Raw genomic sequence first — 27,246 nt, forward strand, 5'->3', positions numbered from 1 at the left:
AGCAGCAGTTGGTTACCCATATAGGTTGTGTGTCACTATTGCGTGGGGTACATTCCTGGCTTAGCTGGTTCATAGCTTGCTAAGTCCCCTGCTTATTTATGCCATTGGTAAACATTGTCTCCTGGCAGCTCCAATAGCACTTTCCAGTGCCATGAGGTCAAACCAGGAGGGAACTGGCTCGCCTCTCAGTTGCAGCATGGTAACTATGTCCTGTTGCCAAGCCTGTGGTGTCTTCAGCAATAGAGTCTTAACTTTTTAGTTTTGGCAATGGCTTTCATTGTTTTGGGGACCTCATTGGTCTGTCTGACCAACAGCTCACTGTGGGAGTCATAACCCAGTTCTGGGCCTGGGATTTACTAGCCAGAGTCTATCACTGTAGGAGTAAATTTTTTTCATCTTCTACAGAGTGTTTCTGCCAGACTGTTCCCCCTCTGTTTGAGGGTGATTATATCTTATAGATTGATATCTAAGGTCTCTATGGCTTTGATTCCTGTTGCCTTAAGTTTTACATGATTCCCCTTCCAATCCTCCTATGCTTTGCCCCTCCAAGACCCTTTTCCTCCCTATATTCTGCCCCTCTCCTCACCTGTCACAGATCTCCTCCTCTCCTCCCTCCATGCTTTTTCTTCTCCTGGTCTCATTCAAATTCTATGCCCATATTCCTGGTGCATGCTACCTACCATTAAAATTCATCTCCTGTTAATCCTATTTTGGGGACCACATGTGAGGAAAGACATGAGATGTTTGTCATCTGCACTTGCATGACCTCACTTAGGATGATTTTTCCAACTCCATCCACTTTCCTGAGAATGTCATTATTTCATTTTCCCTTAATGTTGAGTAGAATTACATTCATTATCCATTCATAAATTGATGGACATTAGGGCTGATTTCAGTTCCTAGACATTATGACTAGAATAGCATTAAACATGGCTGAGCTAGTATCTCTATAGTAAAGGGTGGAGTCATTAAAATATATGCCCAGGAGTAGACTAGCTGGGTCAGATGGGAGATCTATTTTCATCTTTTTTAGGAAAATTCCTAGTAATTTCCACAGTGGTTGAAAAAGTTTGAACTCCCACCAGCAGTGGATAAGGGTTCCTCTTTCCTCACAGCCTCACCGACATTTGTTGTCATTTGATTTTTGATGATTGCTATCCTTACTGGAGAGAGGGAATCACAAAGTCATGTTTTTTCAAAGTCATCTTGATTTGCATTTCTCTGATGATTAAAGTTGGACATGTTTTTAAGTGTGAATTTCTCATTTGTAATTCTTCCTTTGAGAATTGTCTGTCCATTTCTCTACCCCATTTTTTGATTCGATTGTTTGATTTTTTTTTATTGGTTAGTTTTTTTTTATTTTTATTTTTTTGTTTTTTCGAAGTAGGGTCTCACTCTAGCCCAAGCTGATCTGGAATTCACTATGGAGTCTCCGGGTGGCCTCAAACTCATGGTGATCCTCCTACCTCTGCCTCCTGAGTGCTGGGATTAAAGGTGTATGCCACCACGCCCGGCAAGTTTTTTGAATTCATTGTAAATTGTAGTTATTAGTCCTCCATCAGGACTAATTTATTACTATGGCTTTATAGCAGATCTTGAATTCAGGTGTGGTGATACCTCAAGAAGTATTTTTATTGTTTTATTGTATTGTATTTTATTGTTGTTGAGGATATTTTTGGTGATTTGAGACCTTCTGTTCTTCCATATGAATTTCAAGACTGTTTTATCCAGTTATGTGAAGAATGTTACTGGTATAATTTAGATCATCCTTAGATGACTTATGCTATCTAAAGCAATGCAAATTTCATGTATATGATTGTTACAATGTGTGTTATGTAGGGAATAATGATAAGGATCTGACAAATTTTGTTCAGATATTTCTATTGGCAACTGTTTGAGTCTGTGCATATGGACTGTGTGGATATGGAGAGCCACCCACACTGCCTCTCCCCACCCTTCCCTTGTTACATCCTTGCCACCCACACTGTCCCTTCCCACCCTTTCCCTGTCATATCCCCGCCAGATAATTCATATACTTTAAAAATATTTTTATTTATTTGAGGGAGGGAGGGAGAGAGATAGAGAGTGAGAGAAAGTGAGAATGGGCACACCAGGGCCTTTTGCCACTGAACATAAACTCTAGACACATGAGCCACTTTGTTCATTGGGCTTTACGTGGTTACTGGGGAATCAAACCCTGGCCTTCAGACTTTGTATGTAAGCAAGCGTCTTTAACTGCTGAACAATCTTTGTAGCCCTTAATATGCCTTTAAAATAATGAATGTAATATCTTTTTAATAAGAAATAAAACACAAAAATATCAGAAACACTGTATCTAAGTATTTTGTTTCATGATATGATATATATTGTTAAAAAATTCATAGCAAAGTTGATCATCATGTGTCAGAATGTATTTACTTGCCAAGAAGAAAGTCAACAAAGGGAGAAAAAAGATTTTAGAGTTGGGAGAGTCATATAGTTGGAAAACAAGATGGCTACATAAGCAAGAGTTTTTAAAAATAAGGAGAGAGGTCTAAAGTTCTTGTCACAAGGTCATAGAAACATCATATCATGTCAGTTACTGGAAGAGCAGATCAGGGCAGAATGGTCTGTGATGCCCTTGTGCTGCTGAGAGAAAATAACCCACCATCCATGAAACAAATATCACACTTTCATCTGTGACAGGATTAAGCTAACAAGGTTTTGTCTATAAATACTCATGTATGACAATTAACAAAGGTTCACACTCTGGTTTCAGAAGATGAGAATCAAAGTCCCAACTAACAGTTCTCATTCAAGCTGGATGTCTTACTCATGCCATAAGAAAACATGTTGAACATATAGGTTTCCCACATCTTCCTTTGGGTGTATTTTCTCTCCTTTAGCAATGACATATGGATGTCTGTCTGTATGTGTGTGTGACATGAAAAGAGATGTAGTTGCTCCCTTAAAATTCGGTCAAAGGACTGGAGAGATGGCTCAGCAGTTGTGTGCCTTCCCACATAAGTATGAGGGCCCAGGATCTTTTGAGTTTGATTTCCCTAGCGTCCAAGTAATTTGGTCATGGCCACACATATATGTAACCCCTTCCAGTGGGGAGTGGAGACAGGAGAACAACTCAGATTCATGAAAATTGCTAAGATCCAGAATTAGTAACAGACTTCATCTCAGGAACAAATGGGTGAATGAGTGATGGAAGGAGACACCAGAAATTCTACTCTGGCATCCACGGGTGCATGCACAGGGCCACACCAGCACATGCATGTGCATATTATATAGCATACACACACCACCACCACACATGTACAATGTACATGTGAAAAAACTTGGTCAAAAAGAAAAAAAAAAACAAGAAGCATTTGACTAGTTGAACTATATCTTCTCAGACCCCAAATTCTACTTTTTTGGAGGATTACATTGTAATTTGTTTGTTAATTTCCATATTGTTACACTTGTATACACATCTACTCATCATTTTCAGACTTTAATGTACTTTAGTGATGAACAAGGAGCTTTTGGCACTCAGGAAAGCCACAGGACAGTGGTCATGACGAGCTGTACCGAGCTGGCCATGTTCCCACTTCCCACTAGCTTCACTACCCCTCTAGGAGGCTGGTGAAATTACTCGCCCCATTTTACAGAAGAGAAGACAGAGACACGCGATGAAGGGATGGAAGTTGGCCGAGTCAAATGAAAGCCATATGACCCCCAACTCTGTAGCCTAGCATGGTGCCACGCTGAGTCTTCATGGTGTAGGCACTTTGTTCCTCAGGCAAGATAGCAATGAAAATGACTATCTGACATAGTCCTTAGATTTAAGGCACTAAAGGAACATTGTGTGACATTAAAGTCACGTCACTTGACCCAGTTCTGTTCACTCTCAGCCCTGAAGGAGAAGTTCCAGTAGGATCTAGGAATGCTTTACCCAGAAAGAAGAAAATCTGTCATTGGGGATTTTGATAGGAATTTTTAAATTAATTCATGTATATAAATATCTCCATGCTAGGCTGGAGAGATAGCTTAGCAGTTAAGTGCTTGCCTGTGAAGCCTAAGGACCCCAGTTCAAGGCTTGATTCCCCAGAACCCATGTTAGCCAGATGCACAAGGGGGCACACACTTCTGGAATTTGTTTGCAGTGGCTGGAGGCCCTTGAGCACCCATTCTCTCTCTGTGTCTCTATCTGCCTGTCTCTGTGTGTGTGTGTCATTCTCAAATAAATAAATAAAAATGAACAAAAAAAAATTTAAAAAAATCTCCATGCATTGATATCTTGTTGCTAAATACATAACTTGGAAAAGTGTAACTTTTTCAGTATAGGGAGTAGAAATTAGACTTATTTGAAAAAAAAAAGTATGATGATTTCAGTAAGATATAGTACAACTACCTGACAAGTAATTCAGTGGATCTTTATTATGAAATAAGCATCTTTCAAGCAATTTTAATACCTTGTAGGGGCAGGCACTAAAGTGGCTACTAGGGACTGTAAAACCAGATGTCTGTTTTACATAAAGACAGCTGTGAAGTGTGACTGATTTCAGGCAGACATGCAGTCCACAGTTCATCTGTGAAAACATGTACCCAGAGCCAAGGTTTTGATGACCTGCATTTGTCTCAAGATTATACCTAAGAGCCTTGCTTGTTCTCATGCCTCATTCTTCCACTCATTTTAATAGCCAGGGTTCCAATTTGTGGTACAAGATTTGAATTGGGTTTCTAACATAATTAGGCTCAAGGAATACAATTCAGTACATTATAGGGATGAGAAGCAACAAGGTATTTATTGATGGCTAGCCCTCCTTTGGCCTGTGATAACATTGCTTTCAAGGCTGTTGTGTTCTGTGCAGCTGGGCGGTCAAAGGTAATGGTAACCCTGACCGTGAATGACTCAGGCAGCCAAGTGCAGAAAGTATGACCCAGCAAAGCACTGACTTTTGTCTGGCACATGAAAACAGAAATTTGAATAGAAATGAAATGGTTCCTGGAGACATTTATTCATTGCAGGAACTCAGCTAGGCTGGTAGTGAGAGATTTGGAACACTTTTCTGGAGGTCTTTATGTCCCTAAAAAGAGTTAACAGTCTTTTTAGGCTGCACACACAAGACTAGCTCAGGCCAGGAGGATAACAAGGGTGGAGTGAGGATTCCTACTTTGAGTGTCAGGAGAGTGAGACTCAGGGATAATGTGATTGTCCTGGACTTCTCTCCAAGGTGCCTCTGGATTTGAGGTCTGGTTGGTCAAATAATCAAAACAGAAAGTCTGGTCCTATAGATGGGCATAAAGTTCCATCTGGGTTCTGGGAGCTGAGAAAGGCAAAGTTTGTATGAATGGGCTGGAGATGGACATCTGCTAGTTTCTGCCTCTCCCTGCTTTGTGTGGCTGAGGGTCAACCCTATTGGAGATCCCTGGAAGCCCATTAGGAATGTAGAATCTCAGGTACCACCCCAGACTCACTGAACAAGGAGGTTCATTTAACAATGCCTCCCAGGCAATATGTGCATGTTCTGGTCTGAGAGGAGCTAGCTTATGCTAAAGTAACATTGAGGCACAGCTCAAAGGTGAGCCTCCTGTTGCTGTCTTCAAGGCTCCATGGGAAACTTGGCTGTTACATTCTTTTGTTTGTCTCTGTTGCCAAGCAAGTCAAATTTCAGAACTGGAAATAAAGTAAGAGTGCCATTTTACCTATGAGGAAACAAAGGCACACATTGGTCAAGTGACTTGACCAATACCTCAATTCCTTAGTGACAAACGGGAGTGGGAACCTAAGTCTTCAGGTTCCCAATGTTGATTCTGAATAACATGCACATCTATAAGCTTGGCTGCTTATGAATGAGACATTTAAGTGTGTACTCTCTGCTAGGCATTTTGTTGGATGATTGTTACAAAGATGACGATGTCAGGAATCAACTCCATCTTGTGGAAGAGGAGTTCCTTCTTCATTGGTTCCTAGGCTACAAGGGATCCTACCTGGAAGACTGACTTTAAATGCAGTAGTTCTTAGTATTTGTGAAAAATATAGTTTGCTACTATTAGAGAAAAATATCTTTGCTGAAATGAGCAAGAAAGCAGTGAAAATTTCACAATGGTTATATCCTCCTCTCCAGAACCTGAGCATGTAAGGCAACATAGGATGAAAATTATCCCTGGAGACTAGGACAGTTTGGGAGACAGAACTAATGACTAGAATGACTGGAGGATTAGGCAAGGTCTGACTGGAAGATGAGATGGAAAGTCAGTTGGGGATTTGCAGCAAGCCTAAGAGAGTTTGAGAATGAAGTACTGAGATGGATCAAGGAGCCAGGGATGACCACAGTGCTTAAGCACATTACATGGAGTCACTGGACTTTTATACCTATTCGAGGAGTGGGATCACCACAACTTCAGTTTACACATGATGAAGCACACCCATCAGTATTTAAGCGATTTGCACAAACTGATCAATGCACTGATTGGCAGAGGCGTGTCCATGCACTCAGGCCTCAAGCACATGCCCATCACAACCACACCAGGGAGGGTGGCTTTCAATTATATACTGTGATCTCACAGTCACTTATCCTCTGACTTCGGGTGCTTGCACAAGCTCCCTTAGAAAGGCTGTGAACCTCTTCCAGGTATTGGCCTGAGGAGTAGAAAAGTCATTGGCATGATCAGGGGTTAAATACAAAGCACAAAGCTAATGTAAATGTCTCTGCCACTCAAGTACTTTAGGGAGCTTAACTGACCCGTAGCAGCCTTCATGGAAAATTTAGAAACAAGACAATGTTACTTGGACAAGTACTGTGAAAGCTATTAAAAAGTATAAGACATCACTCCTGTCCTCAGGAATTTAAAATTCTACCCTAGGAGTCAAGGTTAACTAACATAAGGAAGAACAAACACTGTCAAACAGTGTGTGACCAAGTCTGTCTCAGACAATTCATTTTCTTGTCAAAAAGGTTTTGTCAATTTCACATAATTTGGAAAGCTTTAATTTAAATAAAATGAATTTGAGGGGGCTGAGGAGATGGCTTAGTTGGCCAAGCATTTGATGTGTAAGCATAAGAACTTGAGTTTGGATCCCCCACACCTGCATAATATCACAATCCCAGTATTGGAGCTGTAGAGATAGGAGGATCCCTGAGGCTCACTGGGTAGCCTGTAACCCCAGTCCTGTGCAGGTGCAGGACAAGAGAACCACTGGAGCTTGCACTTTAGCCAACCTGACCAAAAAGAGCAGCTCTGGGTTCAGAAAGGAACTCCATCAAGAACACAATGTAGAAGTAAGGAAGACACCTTATATTCTCCCAGTGTTCTCTCATCATTCACACTCACTACATGGACACATCATACCATCCACACTAAAAACATACATGCATGTGAAACACACGCCCACACAATGCTCCAGACCAAGCATCATCTCGAGTCTCTTTCTGCATCTTGTTGAGAATTCCTTATCTTTGCATTGGGACCCATGTTTCTCTAACTCATTCACACTTTTTCACTGGAATTTCCAGCTCCCTGAAAAAAGGGATGTTATAGCCAGCTCCATGTTGCTGGGATGAACATCCAAACCAGACATAGTTTGTAGGAGGGAGGGGTTTATTTCAAGTTTACAGATCCAGGGGAAGTGCCATTAAACGGCAGAAGAATCTGGCTCCCATTCATAAATCCAAGCAGAGAGACACCACCAAGCAGCCAGCACGTCAGGCCAGCACAGCCAGCAGAAAGCAGCAGGGACGTAGTCGGAGCTCAGACTGCTCAGCATACCTTTGGCCTAGAAATCAGATCTGCCCCCAGTAACACCTTAGGACTGGACCCTTGGATCCACCCCCTAGTGACACCTCCTCCAGCCAGGCAACTGGAGAAAGTTTTAAAAAACCACACAAGTCTATTGAGGGACATACCTTCAAACTTCACAGGGGGGTATGGGAAGTTTTGTTTTTTAGATGACAAGCCAGGCTTCACAAAGTATATTTATGAAGGATATTAGCAAACAATAAGGGATGTCAAGGTAATCAAAACACATACCTTTATGAAGCTATGCCGTGTCCATAATTCTCTCTCTATAGCATACAGGACACAGTTCATGTATGGACCTTGGACCACCACGATGTGGAGAAAGAGCTTCCTTCATGTCAAGGAACCTGCTGTGTTACCCAGGAGATTTTATGTTAATGTAGTCCAAAGTGCATGTGGGATCAGATGCAGTAATATACATGAAAATGTCAGTAGAGCCCAAATGCAAATCATTGACATGCACATTTTCCATTTAAAGCTGCTAACAAGGTAGTGCAGGCTGCTCTTTGGTGAGGGGCACAATAAGAACAGGACTCCCTTAATCACTGGTGAGGGACATTCCAGAGGACAGAACCACTTTAATCACTGGCTCATACTTTTTACTCAGTTTTGACCAAAGACCAAAATAACATGTCTACATTCCCCTGAGATATTATCAGAGTTGCTATCAGTGGACTAACTAAAGTTGCCCAGGAGATGAAATCACTGAATGTCTAAAAATGTAGGAACCATTTTAATGCTTAATTCATTGTTTTCTGGGCATAAAATTCCAGGCTGAAATTACTTTTACTCAAAATGTAGGAGGCATTACTTTATGTTCCTGGCAATTCTATACTGTTATTGACCCACCTGTCCTCTCCTGCGTTCTCTTTTCCTTTCTCCTTTCCTCTTTTCTCTCTCCTTCTGTCCCACATCTTTTTTTTTCCAGGATGATTGTAAGATTTATTATCACACTATATTTCAATGGATCACAAACACTAATATCACCATGCATGTACACTTTATTTACATTTTAATCAGTTTTTTATTAATTTACATTTCTGGTATATACAGCTTTTGAGATATTTATCTATCTGCATAATGATAATCTCATTGTATACAAGAAGGGATGAAAAGGACTTAATTTCAGAATAACAACCAGGTTTCAAATGCATAACATAGCATATGTAGTTACAAATTATTTTGGATTTTATTTATATTTATACCAATGCTTGTTTTTTGAAAAAAGCAGTTGGGTTACAACTCACATGTCATACAATTCACTTTTTAAGTTGTATAATCCAATAGATCTTAGTTGGTTCACAATCAATTTTATAAAATTTTCACCACACAAAAAAAGAAATTCCAGTCCTAGAAAGATTGCTCAGAGGTTAAGGCAGTAGCCTGCAGAGTCTAACAACCTGTATTTGACTTCCCAGTACACATATAAAGCCAGATGCACAATGTGGTACACACATCTAGAGTTCATTTGCAGCAGCTAAAGGTCCTGGTGTACCCATTCTCTCTCTCTCTCCCTCCTTGTAAATAAATATTTTTTAAAAAGAAATCCCATAATCATTAATAGGATTTTCCCATTTCTCTATTTGCATTTGAATCCGTTCCCTGTCCAACTTCCTAGGCAATTAGTGATCTATTTTCATTTCTATATTTGTCAGTCCTAAGCATATTAAAAAGAATATTCCTCTTTAATTATATATTCTTTGAGTAATATCTCTACATCTTCTCTAACATGCACCCACACCTGTGATAACCACTGTTCTACTGTCAACTATGAGATTACCCTTTATTCCACACAGGCGTGACATCATCCTGTGTTTCTGTGCCTGGCTTATTTCACTTAACATTATGTCCTCCAGGTTCATTTATGTTGTCACAAATGACAGGGATTCACTTTTGTGGCTTACAGTGTTTTATCACACATTCATCTGTTTGTGGAATGTAGGTCAATGCCTTAGCTTAGCTGTTGTGAACAGTCCTGCGGGGTGCATGACAGCACAGACATCTCTTTGGTATTGTGATTTCCTTGTTGTTGGACATGTACCCAGCAATGACTCTGGAGGCTGTGGCATTTTGTAATGAAACTCCATGGCATCTTCTATCCATTGTTTTGGACATTTTGATCTCCGTTCTCCATTTAGAAAATAATACTTATTTTTCAGTTCAGACTTTATTTCTGGCAGTATTCTCCCTCAGATTATATCTGTATCTTCTCAAATTTCTACGGTTAACATAATAAACTTACTGGGTTGAGACTTTTCTTCCTGGCATTTATTATCGGAATTTAGGTTTTACTTCAATTTTATGATTCAAATACTTTATGGCTTATTTAGTTGTTATGACTGTAGTGAGAGAGAAAGAGAGAATGAGGGTCTCCAGGGTCTCATGATACTGCAAACAAATTCTAGAGTCATACATTACTTTGTGCATTACACTTTACATGGGTACTGGGGAATCAAACCCAGGTCATCAAATTTATAAGCAAGTGACCTTAGCCATCTCGTTAGCCAGGCTATCTACATTTAAAAACTTTTAGCACCATTATTTTTTCCATTTAAGTATCACTGTGATCATCCTGTCAACGTGTAACTTTATCATTTTCCTTTAAGATATCCTTATAATTTCCTTGAAGGTTCCTTCTTTTCTCTATCTTGTATCTGATCCTCCAGTTCCCTTTATCTCTTAGTTTTGGTTTCTGCATTTCATTTCCTTTCTAGTGGGCTCTTAGCTAGCTATTCATGTTTGGAGGAAGGCTTTGCAAGCATATGGGGCCAGCCTTATTGAGTGATAGGCCACATTGTAGGATAACTGTAAGAGGAGCCAGCAGTTTCATTAAACAATGCTTCAATGTTGGTACCTGTGAGTGCTTTCTCTTTAACTGGCCAATTTTATTTAGACTCTTGCTATGGTAAGGTAAAGGAATATCTCTCATTCATAATAATTCCAGTGTTTTCCCCTCAATACCTAGACCTGTCTCTGAGCAGAAATTGTCTCTGATTTCACCTCAGCAGGAAGCAATGATGTTTACCCAAGAGAAGTTGCAGGTGACAAGTAGAAGCTCCCCACTTTCACCCAGAAAGGGGCCTGGAGGGAGACTGGCTGACATTCCTGTTTTCAGTCCTGCTTTCTAATGTTTTTGCTTTCTAAAGTTCCTGAACCTTTTCAGGTTTCTAGGTCATCTTTGATCTTGGCAACCCCTCTGAAGGCACTTAGCATCCAACCTTCCCTTTCTGCTGAGTCTTCCAAATGCTTTCCCTTCTTCAAACAGTAGCTACATCCCATCTGTTTCACTTCCTTTTCTTTCTCTTCCCATGCATGAATACCTTCAAAATCCCTATAGTCTCATGTCACCTTGATTTGCATGGAAACAGTTAAATACATGTGCCCAATACTATTGATGATCTGCTTTGAGTTTTAGCTTTTTTATATCTGAAGTGAAGGCATTAGATTGGATCATCTGTAAGGTTCTGTGAATCTGAAATTCTATGAATACCTGACTGTAAACAGATATTAAAACTTCATGGGACTAATGTAAGAATTGACCAAATCTAAGCAACAGGAAAATTACTAGAACACAAGTCTCATCTTAGAGGTAGGGTTGCTAATGTGTATGTGGGTTCAATAAACAGAAGAGAGAGGTAGAGAATTGCATAAGTGCATTGTGGGAACTGATAATGCCATAGGTGGGAAAGGTGCATATTGAAAAGTAACAAGAAACAGAGATAGATGTTCACCAGGTGACTACATTTGCCGGGGAAGGCGTTTAGATGCCGCAATCTAAACCCAACTGTAAAATAAGATAATGCCCTTCATAAGTAACTGTTACTGACTAGCGCTTATTTCTATCTAATTATCATTAGACAATTTTTTTGAGGCAAGATATTTTATGTAGCCCAGACTGATGTTGAACTTGCAATCCTTATGCTTATGCCTCTCCCCTGCTGGGATTACAGGAATGTGCCAAGTTGGCCAGCTAGCTTTATATGACTCTTGTTTACATCATTTCTTTTCTTTAAAGTATATTGGTGGGGAAAAGCCCTAATATTTATTTATTTTCTAAAGAAACTTTTAAAAGTAAGATGATCTTTTCTTTAAGGAACACTGATGGATTGTGGAGGTATAATTTTGATCTCCAATTTAATATCCCTCTGTTTTCCTTCTAGGTTTTATTATTATATGCATATAACTTAAAACCCATAAGGATTGTAGATGCTAGACAGTCCACTGGCAACAACATCTGTGTTGGCTCCTCCTGGTTTCCACTGAACAAGTAAGTAAAGGCAACACTCTGGAGGCCACCTGGGGATACACAGCAAGACCTTTTCTCCAAAAAGGAGGAAAAAAAAAGATGGATCATCTTCAACTCTTTAGTTGTCTTTTCTAGTAATTCTCTTAAGGACAGGCTTGTTTCAACAATGTGCAATGTAAAGCATGGAAAACCCAGAACATTTTTAGAGGAAATTTCCTTTTCAGAGGATCAGCAATGCAGTGGTTAAGAGCATGAACTCTGGATTGAGCTTTGGTTCAAATGTTAGTTGTGCCCCTCCTGGCTTCATATCCCTGGTGAGCTTATTTAGCGTCTTTGTATCTCATTTAACTCACTGTCAGGGAAAGGGAGAGTTCAGAGTTTATTCTGGAGGACTCAGCCTTGACTTGGGAATGCTCTGCTCCCAGGCCAGAATGAGTGCTACTATAAAGGACTGGGGACTTGGCTTAAGATAGAGAGCCTCAGAAAACTTACACTGTACTTGTTAGTTTCCCATAAGTTTGAGCACAGAGAGAAGAGCGAAAGAGAGATAGATCAGTGAGCCATGTGCCAGAGAAGTGGATGCAGAGACCAAAACCAAAGGCTCAGAACCACAATCAACACAGAATGTATCAATGAAAAGATGTGCAGTCCAACAATGCATGCATCTTGGGGTCTGAAGAGTACACAGGTGCTGGAGGAATACTCTCCCCAGGCACTGGAGCAGAGCAAAGCTGCGACCCCACTGAGTTGGCAGCTAGGCATATTGAGAGGCATGTCTTACTCTGGGAACTGAGGGCGCTGTCACAGGACTAGACTCAGAAATGCAGCTTACAGAACGTTCCTAGAGAGAGCCGGGAAGCATTTGGTGAGGACTGTATGGTGTTCCATGAGGAGGACATCTGCTCTGAGTCTTAGGACTTGGAACAGGCTCCACCCCTTCAACTATGCAGGGCCAGTCTCTGCACCTCCTCCTGGTTCTTTAGAGGTTTGTCTTGTTATTGAGATAGGCTTTCCCAGACAGCATAAACTGGTCTGAAGCTGGAGTTTTCCCTGTCTCAGCCTTCCAAGTGGTAGTTGGATGGATTTAGATCGTCTGACTGCCTTTCTTTCTTTTCTTTCTTTCTTTCTTTCTTTCTTTCTTTCTTTCTTTCTTTCTTTCTTTCTTTCTTTCTTTCTTTCTTTCTTTCTTTTAGGTAGGGTCTCATTCTAGCTCAGGCTGACCTGGAATTCACTATGTAGTCTCAGGGTGGCCTTGAACTCATGGTGACCCTCCTACCTCTGCCTCCTGAGCACTGGGATTAAAGGCATGCACCACCATGCTTGCCTGACTGCATTTCTTTAATTCTTTCTCTTTTCATTCTACCTTTAGCTGGAGCTACCTTATTTTACTCCTTTGACTTTATTGCTCCTCTCTCTGCATTTACTTTCCCTTTTCTATTTCCTCTGTCGTTATATATAAATATCTAGCTTAACTGCTTTTTTCTTTACATCCTTACCCTTGGTAAAAAGTAAAAAAATAGCTGAGTATACAACTTCTTATTTTACTTCATCTAACTTATTAATATTGAAGGGGCTATTGCTTATATAAATGGTTGCAGCAGTATTTTCTCGGTGGGCTGTCTGTTAGTTCAGTTATATTTACAGTCAGTGTTCTACCATCAGAGATGTGGTCTGATAGCATAGCTATTGAGCAGTGCCTCACAGTCCAGCAGGGAAGAACATCACCTCAACCCTACCACAGCTGAATAGTGCAGATGAACACAATGGAAAGACTACAGATTACTAAAACCAGATCCAGCCACTGACCTACTCCCTGGTGCACAAGTCACAATGAAGAAACACAAGAAGCATGAAAAAGAATCAGCAACACCACAGTCAGGAATCCCAGTGAGAGAAACTAGATAAGATACCAGACAAAGCATCCAAAGGAACAACTATAATGTTCAGCCAAATCAGAGGACATGAATTAACTCTTAAATGAATTCAAAGAGAATACAGATAAATAGCTAATGAAATGAGGAAGTTAATACAAGAAATGCAAGAAAATTCAATAAAGAGAAATATATTGAAAACATCAAATTGAATTTTGGAAATGAAATGCTCAATAAGTCAATTAAAAATTCCATGGAAAACCTTACCACTACAATGGATCCAGTGGGGGAGCTGGCTCAGTTGGTAAAGCTCATGGCACAAGGCAAATCTTAATAATATTAGGAGATTGAAATAACTTCTTGTATTCTGTCTGCTTACAGTGGGACAAAATTAGTAGTCAACTGCAAGGGAAACTACAGAAAATACACAAACTCATGCAAATTGAATAACATACCTGTGAATGATGAATTAGGTATTGAAGAAATCAGGCAGGAAATTAAAAATTTCTTAGAATTGAAATAAAATTAAAATACAATATACCAAGCCTTATGTGATACAATGAAAACAATCTAAGAGGAAAACTAATAGCTATATTCCTACATTTAAAAAAAATCATAGAAAAGTCAAATAAATAATGATGTATCTCAAAATCTTAGAAAAACAATATCAAGCCAAACTTAAAAATCAGTAGATGGAAATAAATAAGAATCATTACTTCAGAAATTATTGAAACAGAAACAAAAAACTTCAATGTAAATAAATTAATAAGACAAAGGATGCATCATATTAATGAACCTAGGGACAGAAATCACATTATTCTCTATTGAGATACAGACAGGGCATCTGGCAAGGTACAACATTTATTCATAATAAATCTCTAAAGAAGCTAGGAATAGGACTACATCTCAACACAATAAAGGCTGTATACTATCAACCTATAACCAACATGAGTTATATGTATAAGATCTCAAGAAGGAAAAGTTCAAAACATTGAAGAAATTGAAGAAGACACTAAAAGTAGAAATTCCTATGCTCATTAATTGGCAGAAGTAATGAAGTGAAAATGGCTTTATTACCAAAATTATCTACAGGCTTAATGCAGACCCCATCAAAGTTAAAATGTCACTTTTCACAGAGATTGGGAAAGAAATCTAAAATTCAGATGGAAGCACAAAAGAACCTGAGTAGCTAAAAGCAGTCTTGAACAAAAAAAAGAATAATGAAACAAATGGAAGATCCAGATATAAATCCACATAGCTATAGGCACCTGATATCCTACTGAGGAGCATCCCCAGTGGGATAAGGCCAGGGATAAAGGAAAAGAGGGACAAAATACCCAACCAGAAGCAGCTTAGGGAAGGAAAGGGCTTATTTTCACTTACAGTTTCAAGTGAAGTTTCATCACTGTGGGGAAACATAGTAGGGGTGCCATCAGTAGGAAGGAAGTAGGGAGACGGCCAGCAAGACTGGGCTGTAACAACGCAAGGTCCCCACACCAATGACAGACACACTTCCTCTGGCAAGGCTCCACCTCCCAAAGGTTCCACCTCCTTCTAGAACAGAACATTGCCACCAGCTGGGGATTAAGAATACAAACACATGCATGGAAATTTTGTGGAAGAGGGGGCGGAAAGAATGTCAGAGCCCCATGTTGGGTCATGATAAGCAGACATATTTCTCCTACACATAACTGTGGGCTAACTCCACAATGCATGGCCCGTATACCTCAACAAGGAGGGGTCAGGGGGAGGGGGTAGGACACTGACGAGCCTAATAATGGTACCAACTAGACTGTATTCACTGAGTACAAAACTAATTAATTAAAAAAAATAATTTTAAAAAAAGAATACAAACACATGAGGTTCTGGGGAGCAATTTTCATATAAAACCATCACAACAGGCTGCTTTTTACATTCCAGTTTGTTCTTAATTTTAGTGCACTGTAATCAACAGTAGTATTAGCCAAAACAGGGTCACAGGACACACTGCCTGTCAGAGAGGATCCAGCCTGGCCATGTTTACCTGTCCTGCCCTTTGGTAGTGTCATGAAAAGGGATTGTTTCTCTAGCTCAGACTGGCAGTCTTACAATCTGATGGAAGTGGCGAGAGCATTACTCAATCACCCTTCAAAGGCAAAGTGAGAGTATATGCCGGAGAAAATAGGCCAGAGGAGATCCTCCTCAATATTTATTCTTGTAAATAATGAATTTTTTGTCAATAATAAATAAATCTTCTCCTATTTAAATTCTCATAAAGAATAAAAAGACCCTTTACTCTTTGGTGTATTTCTTACAGCAACGGAGAAAAAAATGTTCTTATAAACTCATAAACGTAAAGGCTTCTGTGTAGTTCAAAGATACAAGTGGCAATTACACCTTTGTGACCAAAGTTTACTGTCCTCTCTGCATCCTTCCTTCTGGGCCCTGCAGCCTGGGAGAGGGACTGCCCAGGAGTCTGAGAGCAGAGACCTTGAGGGATGCTGTAGATCAGATAGGATGGAGGTTCAAAAAGCTGGAAAGGGGGAGGTGAAAAGAATAAGGTGTGTGTGTGTGTGTGTGTGTGTGTGTGTGTGTGTGCACGCCAGGGGTGAAGGGGTGAAGCAAAAGCTGACCAGAGAAAGAGGAACCTGGTCAGGTGAGGCCAGGAGGATTAGGTTTAAGGTTGAGATCCAGGGTCACCTGACAATGTTCTTTCTCCTCTCACTTTAAGCAAAATAGCAGAAAATCTAGGCCCATGTTGTATGCTCACATAGCTAAGCAACAGACTTAGGAAGTGTTGCTCAAAGGCCAGCTTGCTTTGCCGAGTCCAAGGTTGCTCTTGGTAGAGCACTGAGCATTTTCCCTGAAGTGGGTATTGCAATCTGGGTGTTTGTTAACACCTCAATGTTCATGGTGGGCTTCCTTTTCCAACAACCCCAAGCATTATAGCAGGAAGTTAGAAAGCTGTGACTTCTTGTTTGACTGTTTCTGAGGTGCTGAGGCTCAAACCCAGGGCCCTGCACACAATGCCAGAGAATCACTACACCCCCAAGTTGTGTTCCCAGCCCTACGTGATTTTTAAAGAAACACAAAAATTCTTTTTCCTAGGTAGTCAAATAAAGAATAGTGTTTCAAAATACTTTCCTTTATGTGAACGTTTTTATAGTTAAGAATATTCACTTATATTCTTTCCCATTTATGAATCCTATGAATTAGATGATGTGGGGCATATTATTCCAGTTGTGAAGTAGAGGGATCTCAGGGTCAGAGGTCACAGTGGCTAAGTAACTTCCTACAGGGCTCAGAGAAGGAGGACCGGGTAAGACTTTTGGACAGGTTCTATGTGCTGGAACCAAGTGTGACTCACTAAGTCACTGGACTCTGGTCTCTTCTGGTTTTCCACCATTACTGGAGATGACTCATTTTGTTAGTGGGCAAGTATTTTGAGCAAACTTTAATGACAAAGCTCTACATTTTATTTTATTTATTTTTTGATGTGTGTAGTATGTACTGTGGATGTGTGCAATGTATGTACAGATGCACATGCCCCAAATGGATGTCAGCTGTCCTATTGCTCTTCTGCCTTATTTTCGGGAGACAGAATCTCTCACTGAAACTGTACCTTGCATTGTCTTATAGTTACACTGGCTGACCAGAGAGCTCCAGTGATCCCCTTGTCTCTGTCCCCATCATTCAGTGCTGGGGTTACAGGCGTGCATGGCTATGCTTGGATTTTTAACATGGGTACTGGGGATTGAACTTGGGTCTTTCATGCTTGCACAGTGAGTGATTTTACCCACTGAGCCATGTTTCCAGCCCTCAACTTTGCATTTTAATTGTTGCCTTTTAAATAGATAAAACTAAACAAAAAGAAACCACACACTACATAAATCAAAATCCTTTTATATCCAAATAAAGGTTTTCCCCAAACTTTTTACTCCATAGAACTATCCATGAGGCCATCAAGTATTGTACCATGTTGCTAATGATGATGCTGTAGAAAAAGGGAGACTTAAATCCTTATATATACTCCTATGCTAACCTTGGATCGTCTACTCATTTTGCATAATGGAATTTCCCTCCTTCCTTGGATGATAACATGCACATTCATGTTGTTCCTGTAAGGCAGCATCACTGAGGAGCATGTGGTGGCTGTTTGCCTCTCTTAAGTATTAGTAAGCACCGCACCTTTGGCCCCATTCCTCTGATACTCCAGTGCCCCCAGAGCATCCAATGTTCACTGCCCTAAGGCACCTAACAGTTTCCTTCTCAGCATCACTACCACTGTGCACCCTGCATCTTCCTGTGCTCTTGCTTTCCCATTGGTCTTCATTTTCTCCGTTTTTATTCCCCCACCCAACACACACACACACACACACACACACACACACAGAAGTAGTGTCATGACCTCACTGGCCTTTTCAAAATGTTGCTGACTTGCCACACATCTTACCTAGGTCAGCCAGACAACCATAGCATGCCATTAAGATTGATGTTCGAGGGGATCTTATTGATTGCCTTGAGTTTCCTTGCTCTTATGTTGATTTTCTTCATTCTCATCATTAGCAATAACTTGGGTGGGTGCCCTTCTTGCATTGTACACATTGTAATCACAGTGAATAAGTAGACATAAACATATGAGAGTTAGAACTGTCTCCACTTGTGTTTTTTGAATGATGATTGAACGGGTGAAATTTGGGAATGTCAGAAATCTTTTAAATAAATAAAGGCTTATATATGTATATTATTGATTCTAAGACCAATGTTTCTCTTCACTTTTCCAATAAATCACACATATATGTATTTATTATTTTTAAGAGTCATTGCAATTCATGAGAACCTGTCTAATCTGGCACAAATAGCTGAATTATCATTGCCGGCATTTCCTGAAGTCCCTTCAGATGAAAACATATATGAATTACCTGGAACAGAACAGAAGTCAGTTGATATAGATATGGAAGTAAGTATGTTATGAAATAATTGAAATGCCGTTGCTACTGCAGGATGGATACCATTGCACATAAATGTTTAAATGACTTTTTACTTCATCAAAGCAGAACTATGTAATTAAACTGGAATTACCCCCCCCCCCGCCTCTTCCTCTCTCTGTTGCACTCAAATAAATAAATAAAATTAAACAAAAAATTTTAAAAATAGGCTGCAGAGATGGCTTAGCAGTTAAGCACTTGCCTGTGAAGCCTAAGGACCTGGGTTTGAGGCCCGATTCCCCAGGACCCACGTTAGCCAGATGCACAAGGGGGCGCACACATCTGGAGTTCGTTTGCAGTGGCTGGAGGCCCTGGCGTGCTCATTCTCTTTCACTCTCTCTGCCTCTTTCTCTGTCTGCCGCTCTCAAATAAATAAAAATAAACAAAAAAATTAAACTGGAATTTAATGATTCTTCTGCCTTCTATGTTCTCTACTTATAGTACCAGTTATGACTCAACTTTTAGACATTAAATTTTCCTTTGAATGTCTTCTAAACATACTGACTCAAAAAATCTGACACTTGTGTCAGTGTGCATCTGGCTTACGTGGGATCTGGAGTCAAACATGAGTCCTTAGGGTTCATAGTGAGTACCTTAACTGCTAAGCTATCTCTTCAACCCTCCTCCATACATTTTTATTCAGAGGCCCATACTGATTACATAATCTCAGTCCCATTTTCTTCATAGACACACCTTTCTTTCTACCAGTGTGCTCTCAGACCAGATGCACAGCTCCAATTCTGGGCCTCTCCATGCTGCTTTGCTGGCTGAAGTCTCAACAGTTTGGGGCCTGTCCCTGCTAATCTTCTCTGAAAGCTTTTAGAATCTTTTTTTTTCAGGCTGGTAGATCTTTTCTTTTTGACTAATATTTAATTGGTTCCCAAGAACAAGAAAATTTTAATTCTTAATCCTTACTATTGTTTTTAAATTTTTGTAGTCAGTGAATACAGTCAAGTTGGTACCATTGTTAGCCTCTTTCCTGTCCTCCCCTCCACAGGGACCCTCCTTGTTGAGGTAAATGGGTAGTGCATTGTGGGGTTAGCCTTTAGTTTGGGGTAGGAAGAAATATCTCTGTGTGTCAATTTTTTTTATTAATTTACTTAAGAGAGAGATAGAGAAAGAGAGATAGATAGAGAATGGGCATGCCAGGGCCTCTAGCAATTGCAAACAAACTTCTGATGCATGTACCACCCTGTGCATCTGGCTTTATGTGAGTGCTGGGGAATTAAGCCTGGGTCCTTTGGCTTTGTGGGCAAGTGCCTTAATCACTAAGCCATCTCTTTATTTTCTTACTTGCCTTACCTATGCACTTTCATTATGTGAATGCATGAAAGCTGGCAACTTCCCTGATGTTCCGAGTATACTTGTTGACATTTTCAGTCTCAATTTACCAGTACGATGAGTAAATGCATTTTTCATTATTATGAAAGCAACCATCCCAGATGTAAGAGAATATCAGGCAAGCGTAGTTAGCCTTTGCAAAATACCACTTTCCAGCATTTGCGTCTCCTGTGCTCTGTGCTTAGATTTATCACAGAGCAGATGGTCTTAGAATTTTGGTTCCATATTGTCTTCAGTGCCCTCAGATGTCACAACATGAATTTCGAGATTTACTGGTAAGTGCTTAGAATGAATCTTCTAATAGGTCAAATAGTCCAAACTATCTCAAACTCAGGAGATTTTTGATGTAGATATTGATATATATATTTCTCTTAAAAACAACATGTTGCCCTCTCATCTCTTCATTTCACACTTCTTTTGCAGTGTACTTACAATCACAGTTTTTCAGTCAAAACTTTTCAGAGAGCTATTGTGAAGTCATAGTCTAGAATATGCTTTGCTGAAATTATCCCTATGATTGCTCCTACATAGTTCATATATGGAACAATTTCTCCATATATGAAGAACATATGGAAGATTTTCTCCCAAACCCACCAGTCTTTTTAATTTCCATCATCTGAGGCAGGAAGGTGAGTATTCATTAGTAAGAATAAGGCCTCCAGTCGGTGCTCCACTGTGTAGCCTCACTACTTAGGCTGTTCTGTCCTAGAATCAGTTTTCCTCCTCTGTAAATAGTCCTAACTCGAAGATGGGCTCTGTATGCAGAATGACAGTTATCAGAATGACCATGGTATTCAGGAACAGGGGTGAAATTGATCACAATAAGCCAAGTAGCTCAATCAAAAAGTTGACTATAAATATAAACAAGTCAGGAATGAATAGAGATGTGGAAGTGATGTTTGAACCTAAGTGGAGGAAGGCCTGCAGAGGACCTACCTTTCTTTGAGGAAGGTTTATGACTTGCTGTCATGTCCCAACTTGGTGTGTGTGGTAAGACCAACACTTGAGTCAATCAAGCTCCCTTTAATCTCATGTGCTTGTATTTGTTTCATGCACGTAGAATGTATTTCTGTAGCTTTCAATTAGAGAGGTTTCAGTTCTTTTTAGTTGTGTATAGGAAGGAATATCACCGGATAGAAGAAATTAGGATATTTGGATGAATCTGTACGCAAGTTAGTTCAAGCACTTGAAGGATGAGGTAAGAGGAACATATAAATTCTTTTTTACACAATACTAACCAGTACTTAAAAAGCAAACAAACAAACAAAAATCCTTTCTGGATTATATCAAATCTCTTTGACTAAATTTGCTTGTTTGTTGTCAGGACAATCTTCATTTTGAGCTAATTAGAAGTTAACTAGGTCACTTAAAGACATTAGTTCTCCTCTGGAATTGGACAGAATTTCATGACTTCTATAATGTGACAAATGTATTTCTATTACATGTGTTTTGTTGGGACTTATAAGGGTCTAAAATATGTGTCTTTGGTTCATATGTGGGGTAGTAGATCTGTTCTTTCTTAAACCTTCCTTTATTTTTTTCCTCAAATTCCTCCTTTGTTCTTTTTCTTCTGTTTAGCTTTTACAAAGCCAGAAACTTTTGAACGCAGATATTGATTTTAAATGAATTATGAAAGCTATACAACAGATACATCAATATCTTCTGACATGAACCATTGTGTGTCCTTCTGTACAACACTGGGCCCGCATGACTGAATTATATTAAGTTGCCAATCATAACTTAACTGTGTTAGGTACTTTAAAACATAGAAAAGATGCAAACCATCCTGATTTTAAGATGCATACACTTTATTTGGATTGATAGTATACTGACATAAGAAGCTTACTACATGTTTGCAGAATTGCCCAAGATTGGCTCCACAAATATTTATGGAATGCCTGGATGGTGCTAAGCAATTCCAATGACCATAAAATTAACATATCCCAAATATGAAAGTATATGAAGTATCAGTAAATATTCAATCAGAAGTTGACAACCACTATCAAATTATTTCTAAACAACCATTGCATGGACCACTTTTCAGTTTTGGGGAGGTGAGGATATTTGAAAATCAATACAACTGATTTTCTGTCATGGAGGACGTTAACCATTTTATGGGTATGGCCATAGGTTCTCTCAGATTATTTCTAGTGACCCCAGGCTCCTGGGAGCCCATTCTTAGCAAAATGTGGCATTCAAAATCTGATATTCAAAACCACAGAAAGTAATCTACATCTTTAGAGAATCTCTCATGGGAACATCCAAGACTGAGTTTTTCCAAAGCAGGTACCATATGCACATCGTAGCAGCACTTGTCTTGCTATTGTGTCTCTCTGATGTCCACCACAACAGTCCTACAACTGAGGCCGTATTTGTCTCACAATCCTAAAGCTCTCCCTCCAACAGGGTCTTCCCAGATGTCTTGGGTTTTCTCCCCTTCCTGCTCACTCTTAGCTCTTTATTATGTACAGCTTTTTATTTCCCCATTTTATGGACTCTATAAGGATAAGACTAGGCTCTGTCCTTGTCCATGGTACAGTTGTTGATGAAAACAATTCCAACTTATTGTTTTTTAATATCACTGATATTGACTGTGTATTAGTTAGGAGAGAGAAAGCTGAGCTAGGCTCTGTAGTAGTTTAAAAACAAAAGCTCAGACAGCATTTTTTAAAAAATTTTTATTTATTTATTTGAGAGAGACAGACACAGAGAGAAAGACAGATAGAGGGAGAGAGAGAATGGGCGCGCCAGGGCTTCCAGCCTCTGCAAACGAACTCCAGATGTGTGCGTCCCCTTGTGCATCTGGCTAACGTGGGACCCGGGGAACCGAGCCTCGAACCGGGGTCCTTAGGCTTCACAGGCAAGCGCTTAACTGCCAAGCCCTCTCTCCAGCCCCTCAGACAGCATTTTTATAGCTCCTATAGATGAAATAAGGATGATTTTGCATCTACTTTCAATTATACTGTGCGCTTACTGTGTTATAGTGATGAGTTGTTTATCTGTCTCTTCCTCTCTCTTGACTCTGATCCCTTTTCCCAGGAATCTTTTCCATCTTTATATCTCCAACATCTAGCCCAAGAAACACAGTTATGTGCTTCTTAAAAGTTATTGTGGAACCTTTAAAGTCCAATCATCCTATACAAAAGATAGAGTAAGAGGAGGAATGTGAAGGTTATGAACCGTGTCTTAAGTGCAGGGGCCAATAATACATGTGCTGTGGCTAAAGCACAGGAGTAGTACAGCGGGAGATGAGGCTGGAAAGTTGGTTGTAACTAAGAGCGTTTTATAATACTCCTGTGATCTGCTTAAACAACCACAGTGGTATAAAAGGGAAGTGTGGAACACAAGAATGTGGACGCTGAAGACAAGTTAGGAATTTTTTCTTATAGTGAAAGGATGACTAGGATTTTAATAAGCCCCCAAATAAGCTGTAATACCTTGAAGTCACTCAGTGAGCCACCTCTCACTGAGTCTACAAGTGTTCTTTTTAAGGAAGAAGTGGAAAATCTGGAACAATGGTCATCCCACACTCATGCCCCTCTCCAGAAATAGCCATGCTTCCTATCACTTTCTGACTGAGACATGAGCTCAGTGCATTCCCTGTCTTCATTTCTGTGCTAGCAAGGACATGTGAGGTGCCTACCATCCCAACCTCAAACTGTCCAATTTCACAGTGCGTATATGTGGGTTACCTCAAATAAAGTCAGAGCAATGGAATGTTGTTGAAGCAACATTTCTGTTTGACGAATGTTGAGACAGGTAGGTGGAGGCATCTATCAGGTAGCATTGCCCTCTTCATCTGTTATGTGAAATGATTAATGCTATAGACAGTGTCATTTTCCTTGATGGCTTTGATGCAATCATGACAGTAACCTATCGTGGCTGTTACTGAAAACTTTTTTACATAGAGAAAGCATACTTTGAACAAGTCTGGAGAATTTAAAGAGAAATATAGAAATATGGATGAAAGAGAGTAGAAGCATGGTTTCCTCTGTGTGGTGATGTGGCCTGGCAACCTGGAGGGATGTTGTCAGGTGTACTGACCAGTCAGGACCATGTGCATACCTGCATGGCCCTTCATAGTCTCATGAAGATGGCTCACGAGATCCAATCATTTGAGTGGCCTCCTAGCTGGTTCCTCTTCCTCTTGTCTCTTTCCAGGACAGTTGATCTTTCAACTGACATCAGAATCGTGTTTGTAAGGAAGTCTGCTTCTCACATAGTAAAATCCAAACTCCTGATTTGAAATGAGCTTTTATGGTGTTTTTCTCAAGGCCGTTGCCACTGCCACTGTCATAGTTTCTGAGCATCAACACAGAAAAGAGCTCAGCACGTTCCTTGTGTTCCTTGGATGCCTGCTGCCTGTGTCATGGACCCCTATCCCCCAGAATCCCTCTTCTCTATTCACTGCCAGTTGAAACCCTTCATTTCTTTTCGGGATCAGTTCACATGAACCTTCTTCCATGAAGTCCTCCTTATTCTTCATACTAAGAATTACTCTTTCCCACTGCTAGGATCCTATAACATGTCATAACTACATGTGTTTTGACCACATTCTACTTGGCTTTGAACCTAATTGTGCACTAATCCATTTCCTTTAGTAAAATCTAGGGTCTGTTTCTTCATCTTTGTGTCCTACAGCACCCCATAGACTGTCTTGAATATCATCTTAAGTTGAATTTCATTAGCAGTAGTTTGGTGTGTGTGTGTGTACATGCATGCGGAGGCCAGAAAACAAATAGCCTTGGGCAGCGTTCCTTAAGAACACTGTCCACCTTTCTTAAAACGGATTCTCTCACAGGCCTGGAACTTGCCTAATTAGACTAGCCTGGCTGGCTAGAGAGGCCCAGGGATCTGCTTGTCTCCACCTCCCCAAAGGTAGGGTTATAAATGTGTAGCATCATGCCTTTTTTCTCATTGGCTCTAGGGATTAAACTCAGGTCCTTATATTTATAAGACAAACACTTTGCTATCTCTGTTATCTTCTCCATGTCCCTCTCCATAGTTGTGTCACTCTAAAATTTGTTCTTTTCAGTGTTTGTGCACTCATTAAAACAGACACAACGTGGTTTGGGCTGTAAGATCTATTGTTATAGCTTCTTTAAGATTTTACCTTACATTGCAAAGGTATGATTTTAACAATGAATGTGATTTTATCATTTCAATATCCTGAATGCTATGACATGTATATATTAATACTCTCATAAAAACAAGCCATTGCTTCCTTCAGCGTGGATGCTGACAGTATTGCGAAGTAGACATAGCCTATCTCTGACAGTCCAGTAGTTGTGACTACTTGTAAGTAAAGGAAAATGACATTTTCTTGAGAACATTTGAGTTTGAGTAGATGACACATGGACCTATAAGAGTTACAGTAAGCACGCGCATGGCTGTTGACTGGAAGCAAGGCATAGTGGCTTCACAGAACAAAATAACCGGAGAATCATGAACCAAGGCTGACCCTTGCCACTCAGGAGACACAAGTTCTCGCTGATCTCTTCTTCCTCTGACCCATCTCACCTCAGGCCCATCAGTTGTCTTCTGACCTTCAGCTCACATGCCTAGTGCTGAGCACAGTGCTCCCATGTCCTTCATGAAGCTATAATACCAGGGACTCTGACTGCTTTAGCCCTGCCCTTATGTGTATCTGTCTTGGATCCGATGTTCACACATAAACACAATTGTGTCCCTGTAGTCACCCGTGGGCAGGATCATTGGTAGACAATGTCTGCATGCTGTTGGTTCTATTCCCTTTCATTCTCTCTGCCCATTTCTGTCTCAATGCCCAGTCATTTTTTCCCCTACTTAACATCCTCTCAGATCTGAAGCTCTTCATTCCATGTTCTTTGAGTGTTCACTGTTTGTGTAATGTCTTCCCACATTCCATGACTCTTTTCTCAGAAGAAAAGTGATTTTCTAAGGCTTTATTTTGATGTAAACTGTTTTCCTTGTTATCCCTCTGTAACATGGATTTTAACAATGAATCTACATGAAATTAATTCTAAAGCCATGTATTCATGATTAATTGCAGATCTTATATTTTATGACTATCTCCTATCCTTTTAGTTCTCCCAGCTGACTGTGAGAAACTATGTTGCCAATGCCCTCTTTCATAGCCTGGGAGCTAGGGCATTCATAAAGTATACGTTATATTTAAATGTACAATATTTTACTCATGATATCAACCTCACCTTTGTCTTCTTATTTCCAGAACATGATTATTAAATGCTGCTCTGAAATAGCGTCACTGTTTGCAGGTGACAGAGAGCCCACACCACTGACAGAGGTATGTGCCTCTTCGTTCAGATTGTGTTTGAGTCATTCATAGGTGGTATTTTTGCTATGGGAACAGAAACACAGTACACATGCAATATAAGTACAGAGGGCCTCACCCCATTAACTTATGTAAAAAAGTTATAAATCGGAGCTGACAAGATGACTCCATAGATGAAGGTGCTTGTTCTGCAAGTCTGCCAACCATCAGAGTTCAGATCCCTGGTACCCATGTAAAGCCAGGCACAAAGTGGTACAGATGTGTATAATCCAGTCATGCCAACAGCAATGGGAGGGCAGAGTCAGGGCAATTTTGAGACTCATGGGCTGGCTAGTCTGGCTTAGTCAGTGGCAAACAACAGCAAGAAAAGATGTCTAGATTTCTGTTTCAACCATATGATCTATAAAACCTAAGTTATTTCCTGTACATTCACAGAAAAATGATTGCTGGCTTTTATGATAGAGTAACATGGAATGGGAACACTGCTTATATAGGGGTAAGATCTCTCTTAATAGGATCTCTTGAATCAAAGAACAAGAAGAATGTGTGTGTGTGTGTACGCGTGCGCACGTGCACATGGATATGTGTAATGAAAAGAGAGACTTTATTAGGGTGACTTACATGACTGGGGGCTATATAGTCTCATCGTGGCTTGTCTGCAGCCTGGAGAGTCAGAGAACCCAGTAGCTGCTCAGTCCAGGAAGCTGGAAGCCACAAAATAGAGGTAAACAATGATACAGCCCAGTTTGAGGCTGAAGGTCTGGGAGCTTCCTG

The 27,246-nt window shown here is 40.1% G+C and overlaps 1 protein-coding gene across 1 annotated transcript in view; it reads left to right on the plus strand.

Moving 5' to 3' along the window:
• Positions 1-27,246, plus strand: part of Cfap54 (cilia and flagella associated protein 54) — a 290,039-nt gene that overhangs the window by 238,313 nt on the left and 24,480 nt on the right. The window contains exons 65-67 of the mRNA XM_045152254.1: positions 11,934-12,040; positions 18,688-18,829; positions 26,410-26,484. Coding sequence (XP_045008189.1) covers positions 11,934-12,040; positions 18,688-18,829; positions 26,410-26,484 — 324 coding nt within the window. The remainder of the gene's footprint in view (positions 1-11,933; positions 12,041-18,687; positions 18,830-26,409; positions 26,485-27,246) is intronic.

Source organism: Jaculus jaculus, chromosome 6 (assembly GCF_020740685.1).
Source record: "Jaculus jaculus isolate mJacJac1 chromosome 6, mJacJac1.mat.Y.cur, whole genome shotgun sequence".
Classification (NCBI taxonomy): domain Eukaryota; kingdom Metazoa; phylum Chordata; class Mammalia; order Rodentia; family Dipodidae; genus Jaculus; species Jaculus jaculus.